This window comes from Pomacea canaliculata, linkage group LG12 (assembly GCF_003073045.1).
Source record: "Pomacea canaliculata isolate SZHN2017 linkage group LG12, ASM307304v1, whole genome shotgun sequence".
Taxonomy (NCBI): Eukaryota; Metazoa; Mollusca; class Gastropoda; order Architaenioglossa; family Ampullariidae; genus Pomacea; species Pomacea canaliculata.
Window position 1 is genome coordinate 19,439,704 of NC_037601.1, and position 25,331 is coordinate 19,465,034.

A 25,331-nucleotide genomic window follows, 5' to 3' on the forward strand; every position below is an offset into this window, starting at 1 on the left:
CACATGTACGCACACAAATGCAAGCCCGTGATTGCATAAGCGTGTACACATAATAAATCACACTAACTGCCCTGTCATTACATCTGTATGATAAATAACAGCAGCGATGTCAGATGTAAACTGATTAATTAATGGGTCCTGTCATGTAGGTCGTGACCCTTGATTTTAAAGGAGAAGGCGAGCACTGCTGGGATTAGGGATTACATGAGAGGTTGTCAATCGTTTCCTCGCAAGATTTCTGGTTACATATCAGCTGTTTACTTACACTTGTGGCTAAACACAGCTGCATGATCCTGGAAGAAGCACTTTAGAATGAAATAGGTCCGAATGCTCGTTATTCTTCAAATTCGAGTCTTTAACACGTAGGTACTTGCTAGTGATACACTTTCACGGAAGTCCAGCCAGTGTTTACACAAAGGAAACCCTTTAGTGCAATAACTAATTCACTATGGCAACGAATGAAGGCAATAGCTCTTGATGTACCTCCAGGGGTTTCCGGGAGGTTTTACTCTGCTTCCCTGGAGAGCATCTGGTATCCTAAGTTCTCCGGCTAACTCTCAGGCACTTAAAACCAAACATTTTGCGGGAAATTCGTAAACAAAAAGGATATTCTCTCGCAGGTCCTCCCCGGAGTTCACAATTATTACAGACAAACACCCTTTACTTTTACTTCGCGAATGGTGAGTAAGCCTTTTGATAGACATAAATCGTTGAGATCATAATATATATATAAAACAACGGATTAAAATTATGTATTATTTGACTGGTTTGAAGAATCCACCACATACACTGCAATATCAGTAAATGAAAATTCTATTAAAATCACCTTCTGTGAAGAAACACATTGGCTGTCAACATACTCGCATCCCTGAACCCGACCGTATGCGTGCGTGTGTGTGTGTGAGAGAGAAAAGGATGGTGGGGGAGAGCGAGAGCATACTGTTTACAAAGAGAAAGATGCTTGTAAACATAGGACAGAACATTCTAGCTGAAAGATGGCGGTCAAATCGTTTCTTAGGGGGGTCAAGGGGGCAACATCACAACCTGTTGATAAGAAGCTCACAGAGGAAGATAAGACGGGTAGCGCTGTACGGGTGTGTCTGTGTCTGTAAAAGCTGTTAACCAAATTATTAAATTAAGATGAATAAGTATCAGGCGCGGGATTTGTCATTAATTTATCTTTACTTGTGCCTCTACTCAAATCTCCAAACTCACTGCAGAGTGCGCAGAAGAAATATCTTTTTCTGAATATTTTTAGTAGTTTCACATTTCTTGGCCTAGCTTGGAAACTGGAGCTTCTGGTTTGTTTTTGCTGACAAGAATGAGAAGATTTAATATTTAGGACAAGAGGCTCAAACCACAGTTGATCCCATGATGCTTAAACTGGGTCGTTGGTTCATTTTGGTGAGATGTTTTCATCCTTGTGCCTTGCTGGTGTCATGAATTATTTTTATTTGATGATGACAGTCAGGTGGTGGTCTGCTTTTCAGTTGGTTCTGTCTCTCTCCCTCTCTCCGAGCACCAGACTTTGCAACCCGATCTGCAAACTCATTTCCAGGGATTTCCGAGCGAGGTGGCATCCTCTGATTGACTGACCGGCTAGGATTGCATGGCCGCTGAATACTACTCTTCTCTTCAAGGCTTTGGAGCTCAGCACGGTCTATGTCAGGAGGACACCCTCGGGCATTGCTGGCTGTGACACTAACGAATTTGTTTCCATCTAGAAAGCAAACAATATGTGCTTATCAAGAAATCGAATGTGATCATGCATTTGGTGTTAATGACCTGTCTAGAAGTACACTGGGGGCTATTCTGGGAGACCTTCTGCTCCCCCAACCTTTGTGCGTCAGAGCTTTCTTATCATGGCAAACACACTCCTGACACTAGTGTTTGAATCTGACATTTAATCGGATCTGAGAGTCGTATGATTCTCAGCATCCAATGGCTTTGTAGCTGAACAGTGTGATTAATTTGCTGTGTGACATTTTGAACTTGTGAAAGATAACTCCGTTCAGCGCAAGAAAACAAAACGCACGCAGCTTCAAGTTCTTTTAAATTTTTTTTTCCATCGTTTTGCAGTCGTGTCCTTTTCACGACTTTCTATGACTGCCCCTCCTCTCCAAGATACACATTACACTTCCTTGAGCTGGTTTACAAAGGAAAATCAACTGTTTACTTTATTCAGAGAGCTTTGTTTATGACTGGTGTGATTTGCGAACACGATGGCCTCCTTTGAGAGAATCCGGACGACTGTGTATACAAATCTCACTCATGTTGCAGATTGTGGGCTTCTCTGCTTTGAGTACTGCTTTTCATGTGTGTGTGTGTGTGCATGTGTGTGTGCGTGTGTGTGCATGTGAGAGAGAGAGATGGTGAGAGAGGAAGAGCATCAGTTTCTGCCCTAACCTTCTGCCTTTTGCGTACTTCATATTCACAAAGAACACCCGTTGCTTCTGCAGGTAACAAGAAATCAGCATTTTTCATGTCCAGCTTCTAACTGTCGGTAAGCGAAGCTGATTGAATTACTGACAACGAAAGGTATGTAATATTTTATTACTATATTAGAAATACAAGCACATGCAAATCGTCTTCCCTACCTAAACTAAAGACAGAAAACTCAGATGTTTACTGTCCCTAATTTTTTTACGACTGGCCAGAACTATAAATGTCATTTATTTCAATCCCTCTGAGAAGGATTCCACCAATTTTTCCGCAGAACTTGAGACGGATTTTATCAATTTTCTAAAAACGGTTTCAGATGTGTGAAAGAAGAAGCAGTTGAAGCTGTTTGTTGATGAGATTTGACTGGGAATAGCTAAGGGGTATCGTCGATAATCCGTTCTGCAGAATTTGATAAAACTTGATAATTCAGACGATAATTGTGTGTGTGTGCATGGAGATAATTAAAACGTGCAGAGATACACACACACACGCTGACATGTGTGTAAAACTAGTATGCATGCACACATACAGAATGAAGACAGACATTGACAGACAGGTCTACATGTAGATGTCTACAGACAGGCAGGTCTACATGTAGATGTTCCCTGGACAGCTGCAGCAGCTGCAGCTGGAGGCTGATGGGATGAAATGAAGGTTTGCCTCTCCGACACCCTGACTCCTTGTAAGATAGATATGGTCATTTCCTGCAGGGGCGACCATTCTCTCGTACATCTCTCCCCCCCCCCAGCCCTACACATGACGACTGTGTCCCTCCATCGCCATCTTGAACATGCAAGGAGGAGACGCTCGTCTCCCTCCCAAAGATTTCACTATGGTGTGGATAGACAGACAGACAACTAAATGCTGTTTGTCTTTCTTTCAGACTGGAGAGATAAAGTCGACTACAAGCCAGCAGTCAAACAAAACTTTGTTAAGACTATTTGATCGTGAAATGTTTTTGTCAAGAGTGCTGAGTATTTCTTATACTTTACACGAGTTTCTGCATCAATTTCTGGGAATCTTTATTTTTTTCTTTTGTCTCTAAGAGCAACAGTAATAATAACCGAACTCTAGACAACCATTTATGCAAATTGTTTCTGAGAAACGATCTGAAAGTCAGTTTGATCGGTGAAGTGGATATTATTTAATGAAAACAAAAGTACTCATTATTTTCGTGTAATTAAAACCAACAATTTGTAATGATTAGTTACTTATTCCTGTCAACTAGTAAATTAATTAATTTTTAGTAATCAAGAGGTCATATATGCAGCAAATTTCAGGCGTTAGTAACCGAAATTAGAAATAGCAAAACTGGACATCTAGAGGTTATTTTTTTTAATGTTTACAGTTTGAGGTGGCAGAGGTTGATAAAGGAATTATTGGTAATTTCGCACCATTACCGTATTTTCATTGCAGTTATGCGCTCAGACACACACACCAACACACAAACATATAACAACTTTCTCTTTATGTCTCTCATCAGAATGTTTTACTGTCTAACGGCCGGTAGCATCAGGTTCGCCTCATAATAACAGTTTGCTGTTTTCACACAAAAACACATCGTTTGTTTATCGCGGAGCAATCAACCTTACACGTTGACTGATAACCTCTACCCGACGGTTTCTTGAGGAAGGAGTATTCACCCCATGGAAATGAAAGAGCGGCTGTTCCTTCCCCACCAAGTGTAAAAACACAGAATCGAGATTTGTCTCTGAAGGGAAGTCGTGTTCAGGTAATCAGAAGCTCGTCCACCAATCAGATGTCCTCCACCAGACAGAATTAATAATTACCTGTGTTTATTGTACCCGTGATTCGTGTCAGTTTTCAACGGGGCTTTGCACAGTCCATCTGCTATCAGAGGCAACGACTCCGTGAAATACTTAGAAAAAATATTTTAGCGATGATGTTGAGCAAGAGGACACAACACTGGCCCCTTGTCCTGTCTCGATGGCCAACAGACCTGCAGCTGTGCCTGCCATGAGTTTTAATATCAACGAAATCCCGTTAACCCACTAACGGTAATAATAGCAGTATTAATTCTTTATTAATTTAAAATAATTCTGTATTATTGCCTACCTTTTTATTGTTTATTTAAGAAATCTATCGACTATTTTAAGTTCAAAGACCTATACCTGGAAATGGTGGACCAGTCGGCATTAAAATGACTTACATTAATTCACTAATAATGCCCGGATGTTCTTTACGGAGCAGTAATCCAGCAAGTAGGGGAAATGATAAATAAACAGATAAATAAACATGGTTGTTTACAGGTGGGGAGCACTAAATTACCATGGAGAGCTACACTCGTCTGCCAATAAATAAATAAAAGTGTCTTTATATTGTTGAGTTGGATTCATGCAGCGTTTCCATTCACACCCTTCATCCCATGACAGATGGATGGCGGGAAGCAAACAACCCTGACAACTGTAGGAATTGTTTTTATCTTTAGGAGAGCTATGTTTACGCGTGGGCGAGCAGGTGAACAACAAAGAGGAAACAACTAAACTCGTGCAGGCGAGGACAAGGTTGTTGCCCTTTAGCATTTTCTTGCTCACCCTCTCGTCTTCTCACAAAACCCTTTTCTACCCTTGGAGTAAAGCAGATATTCCCGGTGAAGAAGAGGCTGTTGGATAAAGATTGCCCTTTGATGAAGGGCGAGCTGTCCGGACCGCCAGACACCCTGAGATGTCTGTTCTCTGTAAGCTCTGCCCTTCGTACCATGAGTGCTCAATTTTAATCCCACAGACCAGTTGGAATATTCTCAACTCTTTTTAAAAATAGAAACATTTTCTGGGAGAATTGTTGCAGATGTTGCAATCAAGCAGGGGATGTTTTAGGCTTTTAACTAAATGATAAATAGAAAGATAAACTCAGTAAAAGCCAGATGGAGACTTTAAAAGCGAGCTGATTCGTATTTACGAGCAGTGTTGAAATAATGACAGACAGTATCTGTAAAACTAGGAGAACATTTGGTAAATTTGTACATTAGGGTTATTTTTATAGAGTGTGTGGGTGTTTGTTTGTTTGTTTGTTTGTTTTCGCGTACGCCCAGTTGTACTACGCACACTATTTTAAGAAAGTCTAGTCCGGAAATATTTTTTTTGGACTATGAGGAGTAACCATTGATCGTGGACCCTGTTGTATACCCTGTTGTCCACCCTGTTGTCCACCATGTTGTATACCCTGTTGTACACCCTGTTGCCCACCCTTCTGTACACCCTGCTGCCCACCCTGCTATACACCCTGTTGCCCACCCTACTGTACACCCTGTTGTACACCAAAGAAACCACAAGCTGCGGTTCCCAGACTACATTGCAGGACAACACTTGCCACTTCCATGATGAGGTCGGTGCCCGATGAACTGTTTGCTTGAGGTCAACAAGCTGCTGGTGAACAGATTAGTGTTGACCCTTCTATGGTCAAGTGTACTTAGTTATCGAAAATCTATATTTCTAATCTGAACTTCTTCTGAACTTTCGATTCTTCTGTTACTTTATTATAAACCGGAAACCAAAGTTCAAAAGGTCGTTATGTATTTGTCTATATCAAGGCAACAACAACACTTAAACAGAATTCTGGCATCAGAGGTGTTTGAACTGGAATACCAGGCAGTGTGACCTCAAGAAGCTGAGAAAGATATTGTACAAATGTGTAGTGGATATATGAGATGTTGTGACTGGGTGTCATCCTTTAAGATGATTTCCACTCACTGCTGGAGTTTCACCGACTCTTCCACAAACAGAAATCTCACCTTCCACTATTTTTTGTTTTGTTTTAAAATACTCATCTCTGCTAGATAAAATGTTTGATTTCTTTTATTTTGATTTAATTTGGTTTACTTTTTTGTTGGTTTTATTTAAGTTTGTTGTAAGATTTATTTTTTACAGGTGGTAGCAAGTGTTTTCATTTGCCAGGATTTTCTATGTTCGCACGAAGTGTTTTTTCTTTCCTTTACTCTGTGCACCTAGTGATATCTTCACATGTCATACAAGTCACATTTGTCACATTTGTCATTTTGTTATAAATAGTGAATAGTGCACTCAGTGTGCAGCAGTCCGAGACTGAAATGTTCACGGCACAGGTGTGAGGGTGTGGGGCTGATGTGAAGTTTGTTACACAGGTAGGAAGACAACCTCTCCATGACTTCTCTACTGAAAGCAAACTGAGATTTTCACGAGTGGCTCCCTCTCTCCTGCACTCAACGGCAGCAAGGTGAACAAGTCGATCTCCGGAAGAGAAGAAGCAAAGCAAGGGAGGGCACAAGAGAGAAAAAAAAGAGCCGATGCTTCTGATTTACGATAGAAGGAAAAGAAGCCAGTAAAAATTCTCTTGAAATAGAAAGGTCTCTCGGGCATAGCAGAGAGAAAGTTGTTTGCTTATGGTTATGAGAGTCATTAATTCCTTGTAAAAAAAATGGGTTTTGATGTGTGGCTGATAAGTGAAACATCTTGCAGTTAATTCTTGACCAGGAGCCAATGCTCACCGAAATGTGATGCCTTGGTGCATCTGAAGCCATGCACCGACGTACGCATGCGCACTTCTGCGGTGTTCAAACCCCTTAAAGAGAATACTTTAAGATATTTTACCTCAAAATATATTTTACTACAGCCTCACAATCAAATCAACATCCGCAGGGTCTGGGACACTATAACTACGGGGACAACACGCTTACCTCTGGGCAACCATTGACCCTCGCATCATACCTACAACCTCTGATAGTCCTCGGGGTCACAGTGTTCCAGTAAGCTTCAACTCTGCACTCAATTATCTCAAGAAAGACTACAACCATTCCTCCACAATTTTCAGAAAAATGTGGTTGGCAATAGTTTTTTTCTGGTAATGCTTTTAATGCCACGTGGATCTCAGATGGCCAGCACGGGGCCCAGCACTCGGCTGAAGCTCATCTCACCACAGACCGGAAATTTAAAACTATTTCTGGATCATTCTTAATGTGACTCATATGACAGAAAGTTCTTGTGGGAGCAGAGGATGTGATAGCTGTCGGCTGAGAGTATGTGGAGGGAGATGTTAATGGAGGAATCGCCTCCCCAGGGGCCGCGGTTATGAAGCGAGGGCAAGTCGTTGCCTCGGGACAACATGGGGAACCTAAGAAAATGACTTTTATTTCCGAAGTTGTAAAACTGTGTACTTGGAATGGATGGAAATACTTTGCTGTGTATTGAGAGTACTTTGAAAACTGTGGCTGGGGTTCAGAAAAATGTATTTCACTAAAGTACACAGCAAAGTGTTTCCGTACATTCCCCTCTGCTAATTTTTGCTGGGTTTAGTTACTTTCAGATTCAAGTTCTTAGAACTTTAAATGTTTACTTTTAATGATAGCAGGCTAACTCTCAGCGGAAATGCAATATTAATTTTTTGTCTGGCCTGACATTTTCAGACCGTGCGAAGAGGCGCTCAGTTTCCACATGAAGCCGAGTGTTCCAAGAGAGATATTGTAAAAGGATAAGCAAAATAAAATCTCGAGAAAAAAAGGAAGATTTCGTCCATAAGGATCTTGAAATTCAACAGAAATGAAAAAGTTTTGCAGGTGGAGGGAAATGGACGCAGAAGAACTTTTTTGTTGGCAGAATGGACTGAGTGACCACCAGGATGGTGCAGTTCTGGCCAAGAAGCTTTCTCTTGAATTTATCCCGGAGAATAATGTCAACAGAGGCAAATAATTCGGACAGAAATAAATGATCTTGACACATTTCTCTGGGCTGTTTTCTCTGAGGATACGATGGAATCACTCTGCTAGTGCAGTGTTTCTAAATATCCTTTGAAACTGAGAAAAATATCCATTATATATCCCTTTACACTGAGAGAAATCTTCACCGCCTACATTTTCACCAAAAAAAAAAAAACCCAACTATTAGAACAAGCGACTTCATAAAAACTGAAAGAAAGAAATTTCACTGACTCAAATTAGTTTTTTATGTGTATATAAGAGTGGTTTCAAGGAAACTGAGGGCAGTGCGAAACAGTCTCCAGAAAACAAACTTTTCTTTTGATTAAACTGTGGCATGGGTAGAACCTCTCCTTCCTTCATTCCCGTGAGAATGACTGCGTTGACAATTATCTGTATGACAATAGGTTAGAACTAGGCAAAAACAAGATTTGAAAGATTTATCGACTAAACTGCTTGAAAGCTCTGTTGCACCACTTTGTTAAAACTAAAACATGTCATTGCTGCATCCCCACAACCGCCTCCCTTGTTAATACCCGGATGTACTCACCGCTGCATGCTGGGAAATATTTTAAAAAAATACTTTTCAATGTACGAGGAATGCTCTTTGTGTTGGCGTGCGGTTCTAGGAGTGAATATAAAAACAATCCAGTAAGATATACTCACATTTCTGTCTGGAGGATCTATGAACTCGATGGTGGACTCCTCGCCGTCCAGCAGCACAGTGACAGTCATCTGATGTGTCTCGTCTGCAACAAATGTCTGAGGTTTAATGCACAGCTTTTTGCAGACATCTTGCTTGCCTTCTACTTTATCCTGGTCTTGTAAAAATGTTAACCAAGCTACGAATCAAGTTTCCAGCTTTTGTGAACTGCGGGTGATGTCAGGGCTGGTAGTGAAATTTATTTTTACTTTGGGAAAGTGACAGAAAGTATCTAGTACAAATAATAATCATCAATTCGTTAATTTTTCTTGTTAGCTTTATTACATGCATTATACTTGAGCTATACAACTCGAACACACTATACAGAGAATTTTCAATGCATGGCTTTTCATTGGCCAAGAGAATAATGTACCCATAATAAAATTGAAGAAATAATCCAAGAAAGAGCGAAAGAAAAAGGCTCATTCACAAAAATTGACACAATCAAGCAAAAATAAATATTGTCAGAATGATCGACCGGCAGTGTAAATAGAATATCTTTGCTTCAACACTTGGAACTTCTCTCTCACCCGACCAGCGGAGGGATTTGCTGAAAGAAAGAAGTGCCACAGGTGTCGTCCCACCAAGCTATCGCAACAAGAAGCTGCACAAGATAAGCTGCATCTGCTGATTTCACCCACAACTTTCTCTGGCACCCGGGTGGCAGGGCCTGCAGTGAATGAGTTATCAATATGTGATTGTGAAATGTCGCTTAAAAGAGCATGAGTCACAGGCGCTGACGCCACTTCCGACATGCGCGGTGACAGGAAGCCAGTCCCGCGGTAAATATTCCCTTCCATGATGAATGCATCTTGGCACGGCGAGGAAACATGCGAAACCGGTTGATGAGATAGGACTAAGCAAGCCACCCAACATCCACCCTGTGAGCAATCGACAGAGTCGGGTGGGGATGGAAAAAAAAAGTGCGGGTGTCTAAATTTAAGCCTCATTGGCTGTGAAGGTGAAGCGCCCTCTGCATGTCCTGATAAGGCGAGCAATCAAAGGTCTGCGGGATGTTTGAAGAGACATCTGGTTCCTGGGTGGTTGATACATCCTGTTCTGCTTCACATGCTTGGCCGTCTTGGTTGTTTGATGATGACTGGGGTAGTAGATGGGGCTGCTGGACGACATTTATTGACAGTTAAAACTTGACAAGACCAAGTGAGGAAGGGAATGAAGAGGGATGAGGGTCAACCACTTCAAACCAATTTTACTTCTAACACCAGCGCCAGTACCTAATTAAACGTTCTTTTACCACCTTTGTGTTTTATCGGATTTTATTACAGAAAGGTAATTTATAAAATATTGAAATGTGGGAAATAAGATGAAGAGCTGATATAAAGGGGGAAAAATAAACAATAAGAGTGTGAATACGCCGACACCTTCAGTCTGTTGGTGGAGACAAAGAGTTAAATCCCGCCAAGGGTCTTTTTGATGAGTTATTTTTTCGTGTTTGTCAGTTTTAGGATTGTGAACGGTTTCTAGCCTATGCCAGGCCTAACATTTTATTAAAACATAATAACAAAATTCTTCAAATACTACTAAGTAAAATGTTGCTGAGGATCCAGTTTGGATAGTCTGAAAAAGTTGTTAATCTCCACACCTAACCACATACCTCACTTGCTTTACCTTCTCAACCCTTCCTTTTTTTTCTTTGTTTTTTCCATTCATCTCTCCTCTCTCTCCTCAAAATGCCAATGGCCTAAAGGTAGCCCCTCCCCGTGTTCCGAAGAAGTAAATTTCAATCCACTTGGTAGTAATGCAATATTTTCCCCTCGAAACTGTCGGCAGATAAGTTTTACAGAAGTGAAATCAGCAGGTAGTCCTCTCCCAGGCCTCGCGAGCATGATTCATAAGGTAGGAGAGATATTTTACAGGAACCTCGCCCTACTCACAGGTAGTCTTTCCTTGTTATTGCGGAATTTAGAGTAAAGATGGCTGGTGTCACAGCAACCTGCAGGTCAAGCTTCCGCCGTCCTCACAATTAACTAAAAATAAATAATTACATCATCCTACCAGCAGCCTTAGAATGTTAGAATCTTATCTTGGACAAAACTGCCAAAGTGGTGTTTTAACAGAGTAGTTGGGCTTTTCTTTGTAGTTGGGGCTTTTGTTGCCATCATCATCACCATCATCATCATCATCATCATCATCATCATCATCATCATCATCATCATCATCATCAAAGAACACTATTTTCGAGAACAAATATAAATAAAGTTGAAGGTTGACATTATAGCCCACTCCGCTCCTGCTTCTATCAGCTGGGGCTTCCTGTCTGTCTCCAGGCCATTTCTTTATAATCAGATCCTCCTCTCCAGCACTCACGCAAGCAGCACCCGCTGCCACAGAAAGGCCATCGGTGCTAACAAAAAAATCTGGTTGTGAGCCTTGTCCTGAGTCCCCTCCTGATGATCTGAACCTGACTACAGTGGAGTAGACATTAACATCATCACCGACCCCCTGCTGACCCCTTCACACCAACCCTTTCCCTCTCACCACCACCACCACCACATCCACCACCACTACCTCTACTCCTCGACAGGTAAACCTACAATGCCATTGATTCTTTGTGAAATCAATTCGGTGGACAGAACCGCGAAGGAAATAGAAGCTATTCAAATAAGAAGCCCTCCAGATGGCGCTGCCGGTGTGACTGACACCTTGTGTTGAAGGAGGAGGTCACCCGACTCCATCGTGCGGAGTGCAACCCAAGATGATTGTGTTTTATCATAATGACGGGGATGCTGGAGTTCGGGGGGAAACCATTTAACCCCGGGGTATAGCATCAGCAGGAAGCTCAGGTTCTCGGTTTATCAGGAGGGTCAACACGAGGGCACAATAGTCCGCCTGCTACTCAACAACCAAACCATACTTTAGTTGTATAAATGGACTGAAAGGAGTTTAAAAAAAACCCACGGCAACTAAATGACTAAAAGGATATAAATGAATAGACAAACAGGAATAGTCAAGGACTAGTCGGCTTTGTTTGGAACAAAGTTCCAGTTCCCTTGTCCCTCATCTCATCACACGTCCATAGGTCAAACTTATTTGTGCATCTGGGATGTTCATTGTGACTAAATCAGCCGACAGAAACCCCAGACATGTTCAGATGTGTCCTGTAATCGCCACTTGTAGTGTGACAATGTCTACAGGGCAGACTATCACAGACTAGGCTTGAATGTAGACAAAACACTTGGTTGTTTGAAGCTGTCCGACCACCGCATTATCAGGAGTGATTGATGGAAGCAGCAATTCAGGGTTGGCTACAAAGAGCAGGAGAACCGATATCAAGTAACTTTTTCCATCTCCACCACAGTTCCAGACTTTTCTATTCTTGTAAAAATAGCATTAGAATGAATCTTGTATTATTCTTCGCACTATCCTTCTCAACCCCCCGTCTCCCTCTCTTTCATTTTTTTTTCATCTTTGTCCATCTCGTTCTTTTAGTCCATCCTTCCAAAACTCTTTATCCACCTCAGGTGTGTATGTGTGATCTTGCACGCGTGTGAGTATATGGTCTACTTTTAATTTAATATTATTTTGAAACCCACATTAATGTTTTAACCAATTCCGGTTATTTTCTATTTCTCTAAAGGTCCGGACAGCATGCTTGTCTATGTGAAGGCGGGAAGTCCTCACATTTATTTCTCTTCTTAATCGCCAACATGTCGAATATGTGGACATGTTTGGCAAAGTTGTTACCGAGGGGTTAATGTCCTGTGCATGATGGCTGCCAGGTTCACAAGCCTGTTGGGGTCAGCGACCTGGGGCGACAGAGAGACTGTGCTCAGTCTGGAATGTGTAACAACCTCGGCGGCATGCCTCCTGCAGACCCCGGGGCTCGAGGTGCATGTTTTCAATAAGAAGTCTGCTCAGATCTTCAGCGCACGTGAACACCTGCCTTCTTTTCCGTTTTGTTGTTGAAACATGGCGTCCTCATCCCGGTAATGATGTTGTGAGTGGTTCACCCTGTCATCCCAGCTAACGGCCAATCTGCGTCGAGCGTGAAATTAAACTCAGATTAGCTGCGGGGTTAGTGGAACACACAGCTGGCATAGGTTGGCTTTCAAAAAGTGAATTTTTTAAAGAAACGTGGATTGACTGAAATTAGTTTTTTCTGAAGGACGAGAGCTTCATGCTAAGAATATTTCTTGCAGTCAGCGAGTCAGTCAGTCTGAAAGATTTCACTAAACTGCTCTTCTCTCACTCATAACGGACTTGAAGAGTGATGGCGACTGTTTGTCTGCTAGTCAGCAGTAAATAAACATCTATAAACAGAATTCGCGGCATTGGCGAAGACATGTTATGAACGCGGCATGTCAGCTGTCACACGCCGTGGATCGCATCCAACAGAAGGCGGTAAGTCGAAAGTTGTTTTTCACAGCATGAGAGTTCCACGTGCACTCTAACTCTGTCGATAAGTGGTGCCGGTAGATGGCGCTAGCTAGGTTTTTTTTTTTTCAGGTCGATGGAGGTGACCTCTGACAGCAGCATCCCTCCCTCCAGCAGCTCACCACACGATGATGGATGGATGGAGGGAGGGGTCAGAGGCAGGGATACGATTCGTCCTCTGGTCGTCGCCCCAAAGTGTCCCCATGGCAAAGTGAGTTCCACACCTTCAGGTGTCTGATGATCGCCTGGTACATCGCTCACCACCAAACGTACCTCCTCCCCAGCCCCTCCATTACCAGCCTGTGAGAGAGTTCGCCTCGAGTTGCCTTCCCTGCTTTTATCTCACTGACGGGAGGATGAAACGTTTACTGCATGTAAGAACTCTCGTGAGAAGAGATACATTCCGTAACCTTTCGCACCGAGCTGTCAGGGAGTGGGTCGCTGACGTCATTCCCAAGGCAGTGACGTCGCAAGGAGACGAACGTTGAGCACCGAGTACGTCACGATGCTCCTTGCAGACGACCCCAGTAATCAAGGTTTTCACAACTAGGACACGTTAGTCACACTCGCACCCAAGATGCCATATTGTGACGTGGAGTGACTCGGACAACCGGTAAGCCCACCATCACCTATGGCAACGGTTGTGACGTGTACATATTGCGACAGTAACTAATGTCCGTTAAACTCACTGCCTATTTCTAATTTAGGACAAATTACAAATTTTTACACGGAAGTGAGCAGTTTTTGAAATTAAGCCAGATACAAAGAACAAATACATACGAATCCTAAACAGGAAGAGGAATGCTATTTTTAGACATTGTGACGTAAGCAACTGAACCCTATTGTCACTTGTCACAGAAATTCACAGACAAAAGGTTTTGTTTTTTTCAAAATGATTGTCGGATGTGTCAGCTCAGTGAAACATCTGTCTCACTTGGTACTAATTAGCAGCAGCCCCGGATGCCGCTGGGGAGTTTCTTCCCCTTGCGCATACAGCGACAATTGGTTTGCCTTTCTTGTGTGCATGTGCGCGCGTGGTATTTCTTATTTATTACATTTCAGACAACACGAGATTGTGGGTGTATACATTTTTGCTGTCAAGAAGACAACCGATGGGACCCTAGGCGAGAGATGGGGGAAAGGAAAACGGAGAACTCAAAAAAAAAAAAAAAAAAAGGATAGGTCTTACATACCCAGAGCGTCCCAAGACGAGATTTGAACCCAGGACTTCTCACTGCAGTGGTGACAAGCGGGTATTTTAACCACTACACTACCGTGCTCCCTTTGTCTCTTCCTGTGCTCTTAGCCAGTCAATAAAGCATGTACCTACCTCTCTACCACGAGAAAGCAAGAATCACTTCAGGAATAAACAACAAACATTAGCAGCACTCTGACAGTTGTAAATAATCGCGATAGTCACATTCAACCACTCCTCGAGAAACACATTCCATGTTAACATCACAGTTACATCGACAGAATCTACCTCAAGTACAAAAACCCTGAAACGTTAAATGTCCTTAATTACCTCCCTTGAAAGGAGTCACCTCCCTTTCCGTGGGACTATCTCGATAAAGGTAAAAGTGTTTTGTAGTCAGTAGATGCTCCTCTCTCCAGAAGACAAGGAGATAATATGGACGATAGATGATTATTTGCATCCAGCTACGATACAACAGTTTTAACCTCGACCTGGTGTTTTGAGTAGAAAATAATTATTAAAAAATATCTTTTCTTAGAAAACGGTTTGGAGAGAGTGAGATTTACTCCTCCTACAGGAAGTCTTCTTGTTTGGTTGATGATTTTTGTGTTTAGTCTCTTTCTCTGGTTTCCGTGCAGCTTGAAATATTTTGTAAGACTAGAAATATTTTTTGGTTGCTTCCAAGCATCAACAGCAGGACTATACACAGTCTGTTGTGTTTCCTGGCTGGAATGTTTCCAGCAGCCCCTCTCACTTCCTTCAGTAATAACAGGGATTTATTATAAAGTAAATTAACATTGTTGCTTTCGGCGCTCCATCACCTGTAGCTGCTTTTTATGTTGATGCAATCTCGGAGTCCTGCTGCAAGACCTGCACCTGTTGCTCGTCTCACAGGATGCTGACAGTGAAGAAGGAGCTTCACACTCTCTATTTTTCAAGCTCACCGTGAAGTGGCGGTGAGAAGGATTCAGTAAACGCAGGAAACACAGACCAGTGCAAAACCTTGTAAAGAAAATGTGCTAATGAAAACACGGCGGATTTGGTGATAATTGGTTGCTGGGCAACGTAAAGGAAACAAGATGTAAAGTACAAGAACAGCAGCAGCGAGGTTTGAAAAAAAAATGTTTTATGGAAAAACTATTCCGACAAATTTCTCAAACGAGACTACAGTCCTTTTAAAAGGGAAGTGCATTTGTGGATGTGGAGGGCAGCACAAGCAGTATGAAAATGGGATTTGCAGCATTTCCGAAACCTTTGCGTGTGTGAGAGGCATCAGTGGGAAACACATCAGCTGCAGCAGGCTAATGGTGACACGTGACCTCAGCCAACAGGTCCTGCGTCTTGTTGCGCCTGGACAAAGACTGCAGGTGATGTGAGGACCATGAACATCTAATGGACAGTTGATGAGAAATTATTTTGTGCAACCACACTTAGTAGTCGAAATACTACGAGGGTTTTTGTGTGGGTTCAGAGGACGGAATCTGATGCCTCAACCTGCATTCATCCTCTCCTCTACACCGCCACCCTCTCTTTTCCTGATGTCCACAATCTTCAGGTCATTGAAACGAAAGATTTTTAAAATATTCAGGACACCAGAACCATAGGGTCAAAAAGGAAAGATGGAAAGAAAATAAAAACAGACAACTGACAGTAAAGAGAACACTGACCAGCATCTTTATGAGGGTGAGCACGTGTTATCCTTTGTGACCAAAAATAATGGAACAAAGAACATCTTCAGCAACAAACAGAAGTGGCAGACGGCCAATGAACGCCTGATAACTGACAATCCAAGTGAGGTTGGCAGCAAGAACAAAGATAACCATGCAGTGAAAGACAATGAAACCTCTAAAGACAGGAGGGGAGGGTGAAGCAGTAGAAAGAGACTATTCTTGGCACTTGATTCAATCAGTCGCGAACCTTCTCCGCAGCTTTTTGTTCGCATAAAGAAGCGAGTGGATTACTCAGTCGAGTGTTGTTACTTGTGATTTGACTGGAAGGTGCTGAATTTATCGCCAGAAAAAGGTTAAAATTCTGCCTTCCTGCAGAGATTGTGTCTGCTTGTGTTAGACAGGCCTGCAAGAATTCACCCTGACCCCTCGGCTGAGATGCAGAGATAAAGTGAATCACTTCATTTCCTGTTTTTCCCACGTGGACGGGTGTGTTCAGACGGGTTTCCTGGGTTGTGAAGGCAAGAAGTTTATTTGATTGTCACACTTCCCCTGAATATCAACACTGGCGCAATCAAAGACTTTGTTTATGTCTAATTACTTACTTTTTAATATCACTCCGGTGTGTGACCCTTAATGTACAACTCCGCCAACATCAAATACAGGATAGTGTGATTCAGCATCCAGCATCTGGTTTATAAAGTTTATAAGAAATTTACATGGAGAATCATTGTACATCTGTCGCCAAGATATCATTTCGGAAAGTGAAAGTAACTTGTATCCAAATTTATGTTTAATGTCGATGATTGTAAAATTTTGTTGACACTGTAGTTATGCATTGGTAGTGTCCCTGTGCAGGAGAGAAGAGTGTCTGTATGGTCTGTATGGTTGTTGCTGATGTTATTCACAATTTCGATGATTCAGAGTTCAGAAAACGTGTTGAGCGCTTTTGAGAGAGGTGTGTGTGTGTGTCCCCTACTCTGTTTCCTACACCCTCTCCATTAGTTATTTATCACCAAACTAAGAGCTGCATATTCTATCAGACTTTATTCTGGAATAGTCCATGCAACCGACACAACCTTCTAAAAGGTACAACAATTGTTGAATAATTCAACAGTATTAATTGCCTTCTTAAAAGCTTGTTTGGAGCTATTTTCTCCCCTCCTCTCCCTCACCCACTTAACCATCTTACCCTGGAGGTGGAAACATTCTACTAAGACTTACCATGAGAAGAAACCCAAAACAGCTTGACCTGGGACTGGAAGGGTTAGAATTTTCCAGTGTTTCCTTGAGGCTAAAATGCTTGTTAGGCCGCTCCTCTTGTAAAACTTTGCATACACTTTTTAAGTAACTAAAAGAAACGAATATGCTTCTGGCAAGCCAACCATGAAATGGAAGAGAAGGTTTGTAGTTTGACTTCATTACAGGCTAGTGTCGAAAGCTTGGGGTATACTTTCTGAAAATCCGCCTTTGAGGAATTGAGGTATATTTTAATTGCGCCGAAAGAAACAGCACACACACACACATATCAGACACACGCATATCACACAAACACAAACACACACGCAGACAAACGCAGTCTCGGGATGCTGTTGCCAGGCGCTGAAGCACTTCCGTGGCGATGGCTCCAGACGGTCGGCGGTCCTCGCGTGAGGCAACAGCACGTGGAGACAGTAGAGACAACGAGGCTAGAGAGGGAGGAAGGCGCCCTGGCAACTAGAGTAACATCTGACATCGCCTATCAGGTTCTCAACAGCCTTCGTGATCGTGTCAGCGCCTCCACACGCCTCCAATCCATAAATCAATCCATCAATCAAGTCCAAGTTCGGCAATCAAGTCTTTCTTTGCCTTTCTCTCCAAGAAGCCGGAGAGGCTAATACTCCTCCTATCCCTCCTTTTTTTTTTCTTCTTCTTGAACCGGGTGTTTTTGTTTGTTGTTTGTTTGTTGCTGCTTACGCGAAATAATAAACAACAAATCCTGTTAATAGCCTCTTTGTCTGTGGTGTTTATTTTTGTGCTGAGCACACACGAGTAGTCATCAACAGCAAGATGGCTGCCAGGCTTGGAAAGTGTTTGGGGGATTAGAGTACAATTAGTTAGGAAGCAGGGTATCGTCTCCCCGGGGTTTGAAAGAGATCCAGGGGCCTGTAATTGGACACAGGTGAGGACCTTGGAGGTGTGTTAATGATGTAACGGTCCCCCCGTCTTGCGTATGGTTGGTTGCTATGACTACAAAGAACTTGCTAGGGATGTACATACACAGCGGAGGTAAACCAACCCCGAGTTAGAGCTGTATCTTCGATAATTAGGGTTTCAGGGGCTGGACCAGCTAAACCTTTTCAAGGACTTGGGACAGGAAAAGAATAATGAAACAAAGTTTTGAGGTTATCAGGGTCAAGGCTGGACTTGGTTAGAGGTCGGGTGGCGACAGGAGGGAGCTTCATCAAGTCATTGATAATGAGAATGATAACTGCAATCATCGTCAAAACATTCGTGCGGGAGATGAAGTCGCAATCAAGGGAAGATAATAGGAATTATCTAGGGAGTTTATGATCATCTCCCTTGACTTGGGACTCGGTGACAGACACAAACTTTCCCGAATGCTGACAAACATCACACTTCATAGAAAAACGCGAATTTCGAGAAATGAAATGAAGACCATTTCCTTCATCTGTTTAACTCTCTGGACATGAAGCATCGTGTGAGGTCCTGTGTGGCTCATGGCTGACCACTCACAGCATCTGTGTGGACACAAGCTGCACACAAAATAAACAATCTCCAAATTGCACGCGCAGTGGAAACCCACGTGCTGTTGATGAGTGCGCAGGACAGAATTCCTACTTTCCAAAATGATCGAACATTGAGAAGACAGGGGGTCAGCTTCATCATATTGACGATCGTGTACTCATTGCCTTGCTTTTGTTACTATAAAATAAAAAGGAGAAGACTTTTGAGGTTTTGTTGATGGCTTCCGGGACTAGTGTACAAAGAAAAAACATTATTGAATATTCACAGGATTGTTTCCTAGTCTCATTTTTTAGCTTAAAAACTTTTCTGAACATTTTCTTACATTTTGTATGTTTTGTGTGTGTGTATGCATGTGTATGTGTGGGTGTGTGTGTTGCCAGTATGTTGGAGTGGGATGAGTCGAGGTCCGTTTTTCCCAGACATTGCACCGGTCAGCCCAGTTTTTGCTCCCTGAGACCAGCGGCCAGTGTGATCGGTCAGTTGATAACACCAGCTCCCACGTGTCAACCTCAGGTTATTATCAGCGATGATAACGACCCCAGTGTTGACACTTGCATCACACCAGGTCGGTATTTTCGGAAGCGTTTGAGGAGAAGGGCACTGGGTCAAACCGATAACCGCCCAAGCTGATTGCTGAAAAGGTAATAATGAACACCCACCATGCTTTTCTCTCTGTTTGCCCAAGACGACAGGTTTTATCAAAAATAAATAACATGCGAGGCTCCTAAGCCTCACCTTAGATGGTTCATAGGATGTTTAAAAGTTTTTTTAGCAGCATCTCATTAACCTAGTTAATCACCACTAATGTTAGCATCGAACTCAGTGTAAAGCATTCATAAATGTAAGGACTCCTGTAGTCTCCTGTAATCACATTTGTTCACTTTTCATGAGCATCTGGGTTGTCAATGACAATAACAACACTTGACTGGTCCTTGATCCTCGTACAACACCAGCGATCGCCGATAATAAAAGCCAATAAAACCTCAGTCACTCGTCCACTCAAAATAACAAACTAAATACTCATCCACTCATCAGACAGGAAATAATAATGTCAGCAAAGTAACAACATCAAACAGACATCTTCAGATCCATCAACAGTCAGCGATGTGTTGACATATATTCAATAAACAACTGAGAACATGTTCTTTCATCTAGAAATCTTCAACAAGCAACACTTGGCAGACTATCCATGGACGGAAGAAAGGAACCAACAAACATGAGAAAGGACAGGTAAGCTTGAAAGAAAGGAGGAACAAAACTTTGATCACGAGACCAACATTATCTCGATGTTTCAGAAGAAACATTTCCTGTGATACATCCTCAAGAGAGGTAATGGTCAAATCATGTCTCATTAAAACAATTTAATTAAATTACCTGATAACATTTCCGGATTTCATACTAATCGTGATGATGTGGTCGTGGGAACAAAAATGGAGGAGGGTGAAGAGGAGGAGAAGGAGGGAGGGTCCGGCAAACAATTAGACAATGAACATCATTTCCTTGCAAATGTATTCATCCGTCCACAGGCAACAGATCGACGAAGTCCTCTACTCACCGGCGACGATCGATGAACCCTGAGCTTGCATGCTGATGAGGAAAGAGAGACAAGAGTGACTAATTCCAGGACTTTATGCCATCTTCCAGTTTCAGCCGAGGGCAGGCAGGCACCGGATGTGACGTCATAAGGAGTTTGCATTTTATTACTCGGGTGCGGGAGACAAGAATCGGCTCATGTTTTATTCACGAAAAGAGGGTCACGTGTAGTCAAAAAAACCTTTTTTTTTACTCTCGGTTTATGCATCGGATGCAATCTGCAGGCCTGAGAAATGATGCGAGACATGAAATAACTTTTGCATGCGTGAGTGTTCGCATCGGGACCTGCAAAAATCTGTCGGCACCCTTCCAGCTGTCGGAACCCTTGACACTGCAACCTGTCCGCCATGCAGCTGTAGTAATAATAATAATAATAATAATAATAATAATAATAATAATAATAATAATAATAATAATAATAATAATAATAATAATAATAATAATGATACTGCAGGCACACCGAGGGCAGGCTCTGATGACAGATGTCTTTAGGTCTGGTATCGGCGCTTTGAACATTATTCTCATCTCCCATGTGGGGCTGAACACTGAACACAGTCGATGCATTTTCATAGTTTGGATCAGACACTAGAGGCGGGATTTTTTTTTTTTTGTTGTTCACAGTCCCGCGATACTCCACGAGACTGATCGTCTCATCGTGTTATTTGCGTTTCTGAATAGGGAGCAGCATCCACATAAATCATGGCTTGGCAACGAAGATAGCTCTGTGCCTCCTCCACCACCCTATCTCTCTCTCTGACACACACTCACACACAGACACACTCAGTATACACACACAGACATACTCACACACATTTAACATAATGTCTTCAAATGTCTTTATCTCTGAATGCTTCCACTCCTCATACCCTGTCCTTTTTTTCATCCCCCGGAATTCCGTGTCTGTTTTTCAGACAAGGGAAAAACAAGAAATGTGAAGATTTTTATAATTAAGTGGCTTCTGCTGTGAGGCGGTGAAATATTTACAGCTCCTGAAGCTCAGCATCAGAGTAGGAGCAAACGCTCTCCTGCCAGCTCCTACATTTACAACAAAGTTTTGTCTTGAATGCACGCAGTTCTGTTGTAAAGTATTGAGTGTAAGTATGGACACAGAACTAAATCTTATTGATGCTGTAAATATATAAGTGAGTTTTAATCCTTCTGTGGATTCTAAAAACAAGAAATGAGTGATTGTGTTGTGTACACATAGTTTGTATCAGTGTACAGATGAAACTAACTGTACTTGTACTTTATTGTGCACTCGGGTATTTTGTCTTTCCTCTGTTTCCCTTTGCTCAACTATGTAAATATGTATGTAAATCAGAAAGATGAGCTCTGTATCTGTGAAATATCGTCTCTAGCAAATGTTGATTTATCGCGATCTTAATCTGGAAAACATTTTCTGTCAGGAATCGTGGGATGAGCGAACGATGTCACCAAGTTCATTCTGGATGCATTTCACAAACTATTTGTAGAAATATTTATGAACTAAGTAAATAAAGCTCAAAACACAAGTGTCATCAAGTACCACTAAGTACTTTCAAGACAAACTTATAGCAAAAGTGTTACTTTGTTATAAGTATAACCTAAGAAGATGATAAAATAAAGTTTCGCTGAATGTTTGGCGTCCACATCCAGCCATCGAGACAGTGAACCCAGCACCAGGAGAAAATACTAAATATTGTCCCAGTGAGATAACAAAGCAAAATCTTTGAATAATTTGATAATTCGAAACTGACCAAGGGACATTCATTAATTAAGACTGATTATTGATGGCGGGCAGGACAGCAGGACCAATGCTTCCAGATAAAAAAAGGAAACCTACTGATACAACAGGACAAATTTTTGTGGAGAAATTTCTTTTCTTGTAGGTTTTTTTCTCTCACCTTGAATACAAGAAATATGAAGGTTGTTGAGCACCTGTTGAGCGCCAGACCGTGCTTTCTGTTCTATTTATAGTGGGATGATAAAAATCGTTTCCAGTTTCTGGTGGACCAGTGGAATAGATAACCATCTTAGATAACACCGGGTGCACATTGAATATTCTATCCTTCTGGTTAGTTTGGGATTATTATTTCTTTTGTAAAAGTTTGATGTTTTATCCCCAGGATGAACAGAAAGAGTGCTTTATCGTGTTCAAGATTGCAGTTGGTATTTTACCTTCAATTACTGGATTTTTGCTTTGTTTGCACTCAATATTTCTTGTTTTTTACACAGCTTGAGTCTTTGATTTTTGTTGTTCTTCCTTCGCGAGAGATAATTTGCCAATGTGGAATGAGTCTAAAGTGCTCACGCCCCTCTATTACATAAGTTTTGTTGCATCCGAGGGCAACCAGCCAAAAGAACTTGTAAACATAAGTGTGATTGGCAAGAAAAGATTTCTAGCGGGTGGGGCGAGTGCATGTTTCCACGTGCTGTGGTGGTCGACAGATAATAAAACGAATTTCGTTTTAAGAATTTTGCACCGCACGGCACCACACTCCTCGGCAGTGCACCTCGGTAGCTGCGCCTCTTCTCTCCGCGGACAGAGGTCAAAGTGCGTGCAGGTAATCACCGCTCATTGCCTGCATCAGCGTCACCTGACGCCCCACCCTGGGGCCGAGATTCTCCCCCCAGTTGAGGAGGGGAGCGGTGATGAAGAAAAGATACCTGTCAGTTACCTGTGGGCACTTTCACACCTTCATCGCTCCATCGCTCCATCGTACCTGCTGTACCTGTCCTCTCCTGCCACCTTAACAGGGGAAGGCACTGATGGTTGGCAGCATGGAGCGAGATGTGAGGAATAATAACCGTGGCTCGTGTGGAGGTCGTATGCCTCATTTGCTGGGGAAACCCTTCCTGCTACAAGGTGCATTAAAAATGTGCTTTTATCTCTCCTGGCGAGAAGCGAGCATCGACGATGAAAGGCGATCATAAGCGAGTCTCGGCGCAGGCGTGGGGAGGTCAGCTCGGGGTGAGATGTAATTTTATATCAGGATGTTTGTGATGAAATCTTGATGGGAATATGCGCATGTAGCCAGAGGGTACTTCAGTCAAAACAATTTACATAATGGAGTTCTTGTGTCTTTTGAATGATTTGTGGAAAAAAGACTAGAATCTAATTTGAATAGGAATTTCATGAATTTTGAGGTTAATTATTCAGAATCTTTTAAAAATGATTATTACACATCTTTGTCGTGATATTTATATGGGTTGTTGGTCTTAATATACGGTCAGGTAGATTCTATTCCCTTGTAGTTAATAACACTCTTGAAGATCACTTTTCAGACTGGCTAGGTTTGAAAATAATCCCTCTGCTCATTTTGACACGATGAGCCACTCACTGTTCACATTAGTCATTAGGATCTTTACACTGACATCTGTGCATCTATGGTCACACAACATGTCAACAGATTAAATGTTTAGCCTAATATTTATCTGAGAAAATTCAAGAATTTTCTTTTGGACCCTCTATGGTGCCTTTCAGTTTAAACACAACTTTTGAATGTTAAAAAAAAAACAGAAAGGAAAACGGAAACGCATGACACGTCATAAAAAAACTGAGTTAATTGCTTCGACAAGAATTTAGAAAGATTTACTAACTTTTCTGCCCAAAGTTGCAAGAGAGTAGGCGGACAGTAAATAGTTTCACCGGTAGAAGGAGGAGGACTCACACCCTCCACGTGCTGCAACAGGTAAACAAAGTTTGTGGAGGGCCGCAGCCAGTCATGCAAATTAGTTTGTCGCTTGCTGGAGAAGGATGTTACAATTAACAACTGCCTTCTGCTGAGTTTTTGCCACTAAATATGTTTGTGGAGATAAGCTGTGGAGACCAAAATATTGTTCCCTATTTCGCCAAGAAATTGCCAGGGAACTGAGTTAACTGCCATCTCGTGTTTGCTAAGTGCGTTGTTGGCTGGTGTCCATGCTACAGACTGAGTTGTCAGCCTTTCCTTACAGTTTTGATTGTCTTTAGTACACAAGTTCTCAAAGTGTATGTGCGAGTGTGTATGTGTGTTTGTTCGTGTGTGAAATACTTTATTTGCAACATTAGTCTCTTAGTATCTTTACCTTGATTACGGAAATAGCAGAGAGGATGAATTCTGTTGAAAGCCGAGTCATCGTATAAAATGTGAAGGTGTGTGAGAGTATTGTAGTTGTTATATTTTAGAAATCTGTTGAAGAGATTGCCTTCCCAGCAAACACCGGACACGGATCTCAATAAGTGCGAATTTTCTTGTAAAGGGAAAAAATTATTTCTGTGTGGAAAGTAGAGAGCCATAGATCAGGATCGGTTCACAAAAAAATTTGTTTTAATACAAACAAAATCAGAAAGTCATTTTCGGTTTGTTTGGGTTTTTTTGTTTTGTTTTTGTTTTTTTTTGTTTTGTTTTTGTTTTTGTTTTTTGTTTTTTGCCTTCTGTCCTTCCATCGTAGCTAAACAACCTGTTATTTTCAAGCTTCCGCAGCTCAAGCGGATGTACAGTTCCTAGCCACAGAATACAATTCCCTTCTCTTCCCTTTTTCAATTCCTTTATTCTTGTTCATTGGCTGTATTAAATCGTGTGACGGAAGTTGTAACAAAGAAGTGGCTTCTCCCTGCACTGTGTATGTTGCCGTTGCCACAACATTGAAAGCGAGAAACCAGGAACATTGCACCATCCTTCGAACAATCACTGCAATGAACATAAAGAAAATGAGCATTGAGTGGTGGCTTCAGTAGGTAGTAGGAGGCTGTTTGCTTGTTTGTTTGTTTGTTTGTTTGTTTGTTTGTTTGTTTGTTTGTTTGTTTGTTTGTTTGTCAGATGCCAGAGTCTGGTCAACTGGTGCGTTTGGCGGGTGAAGGGTTCGCATTGGTACCGAACTGTCAGAAGGCTTGTCCATCACCAACATCCGCTGACTGGCCAACAAGCAGTTGGAGCTACG

General features: G+C 42.0%; 1 protein-coding gene across 1 annotated transcript in view; it reads right to left on the reverse strand.

Moving 5' to 3' along the window:
* LOC112576879 (GTP-binding protein RAD-like) overlaps nt 1-25,331 on the reverse strand; it is a 50,672-nt gene that overhangs the window by 17,080 nt on the left and 8,261 nt on the right. The window contains exon 3 of the mRNA XM_025259698.1: nt 8,795-8,877. Coding sequence (XP_025115483.1) covers nt 8,795-8,877 — 83 coding nt within the window. The remainder of the gene's footprint in view (nt 1-8,794; nt 8,878-25,331) is intronic.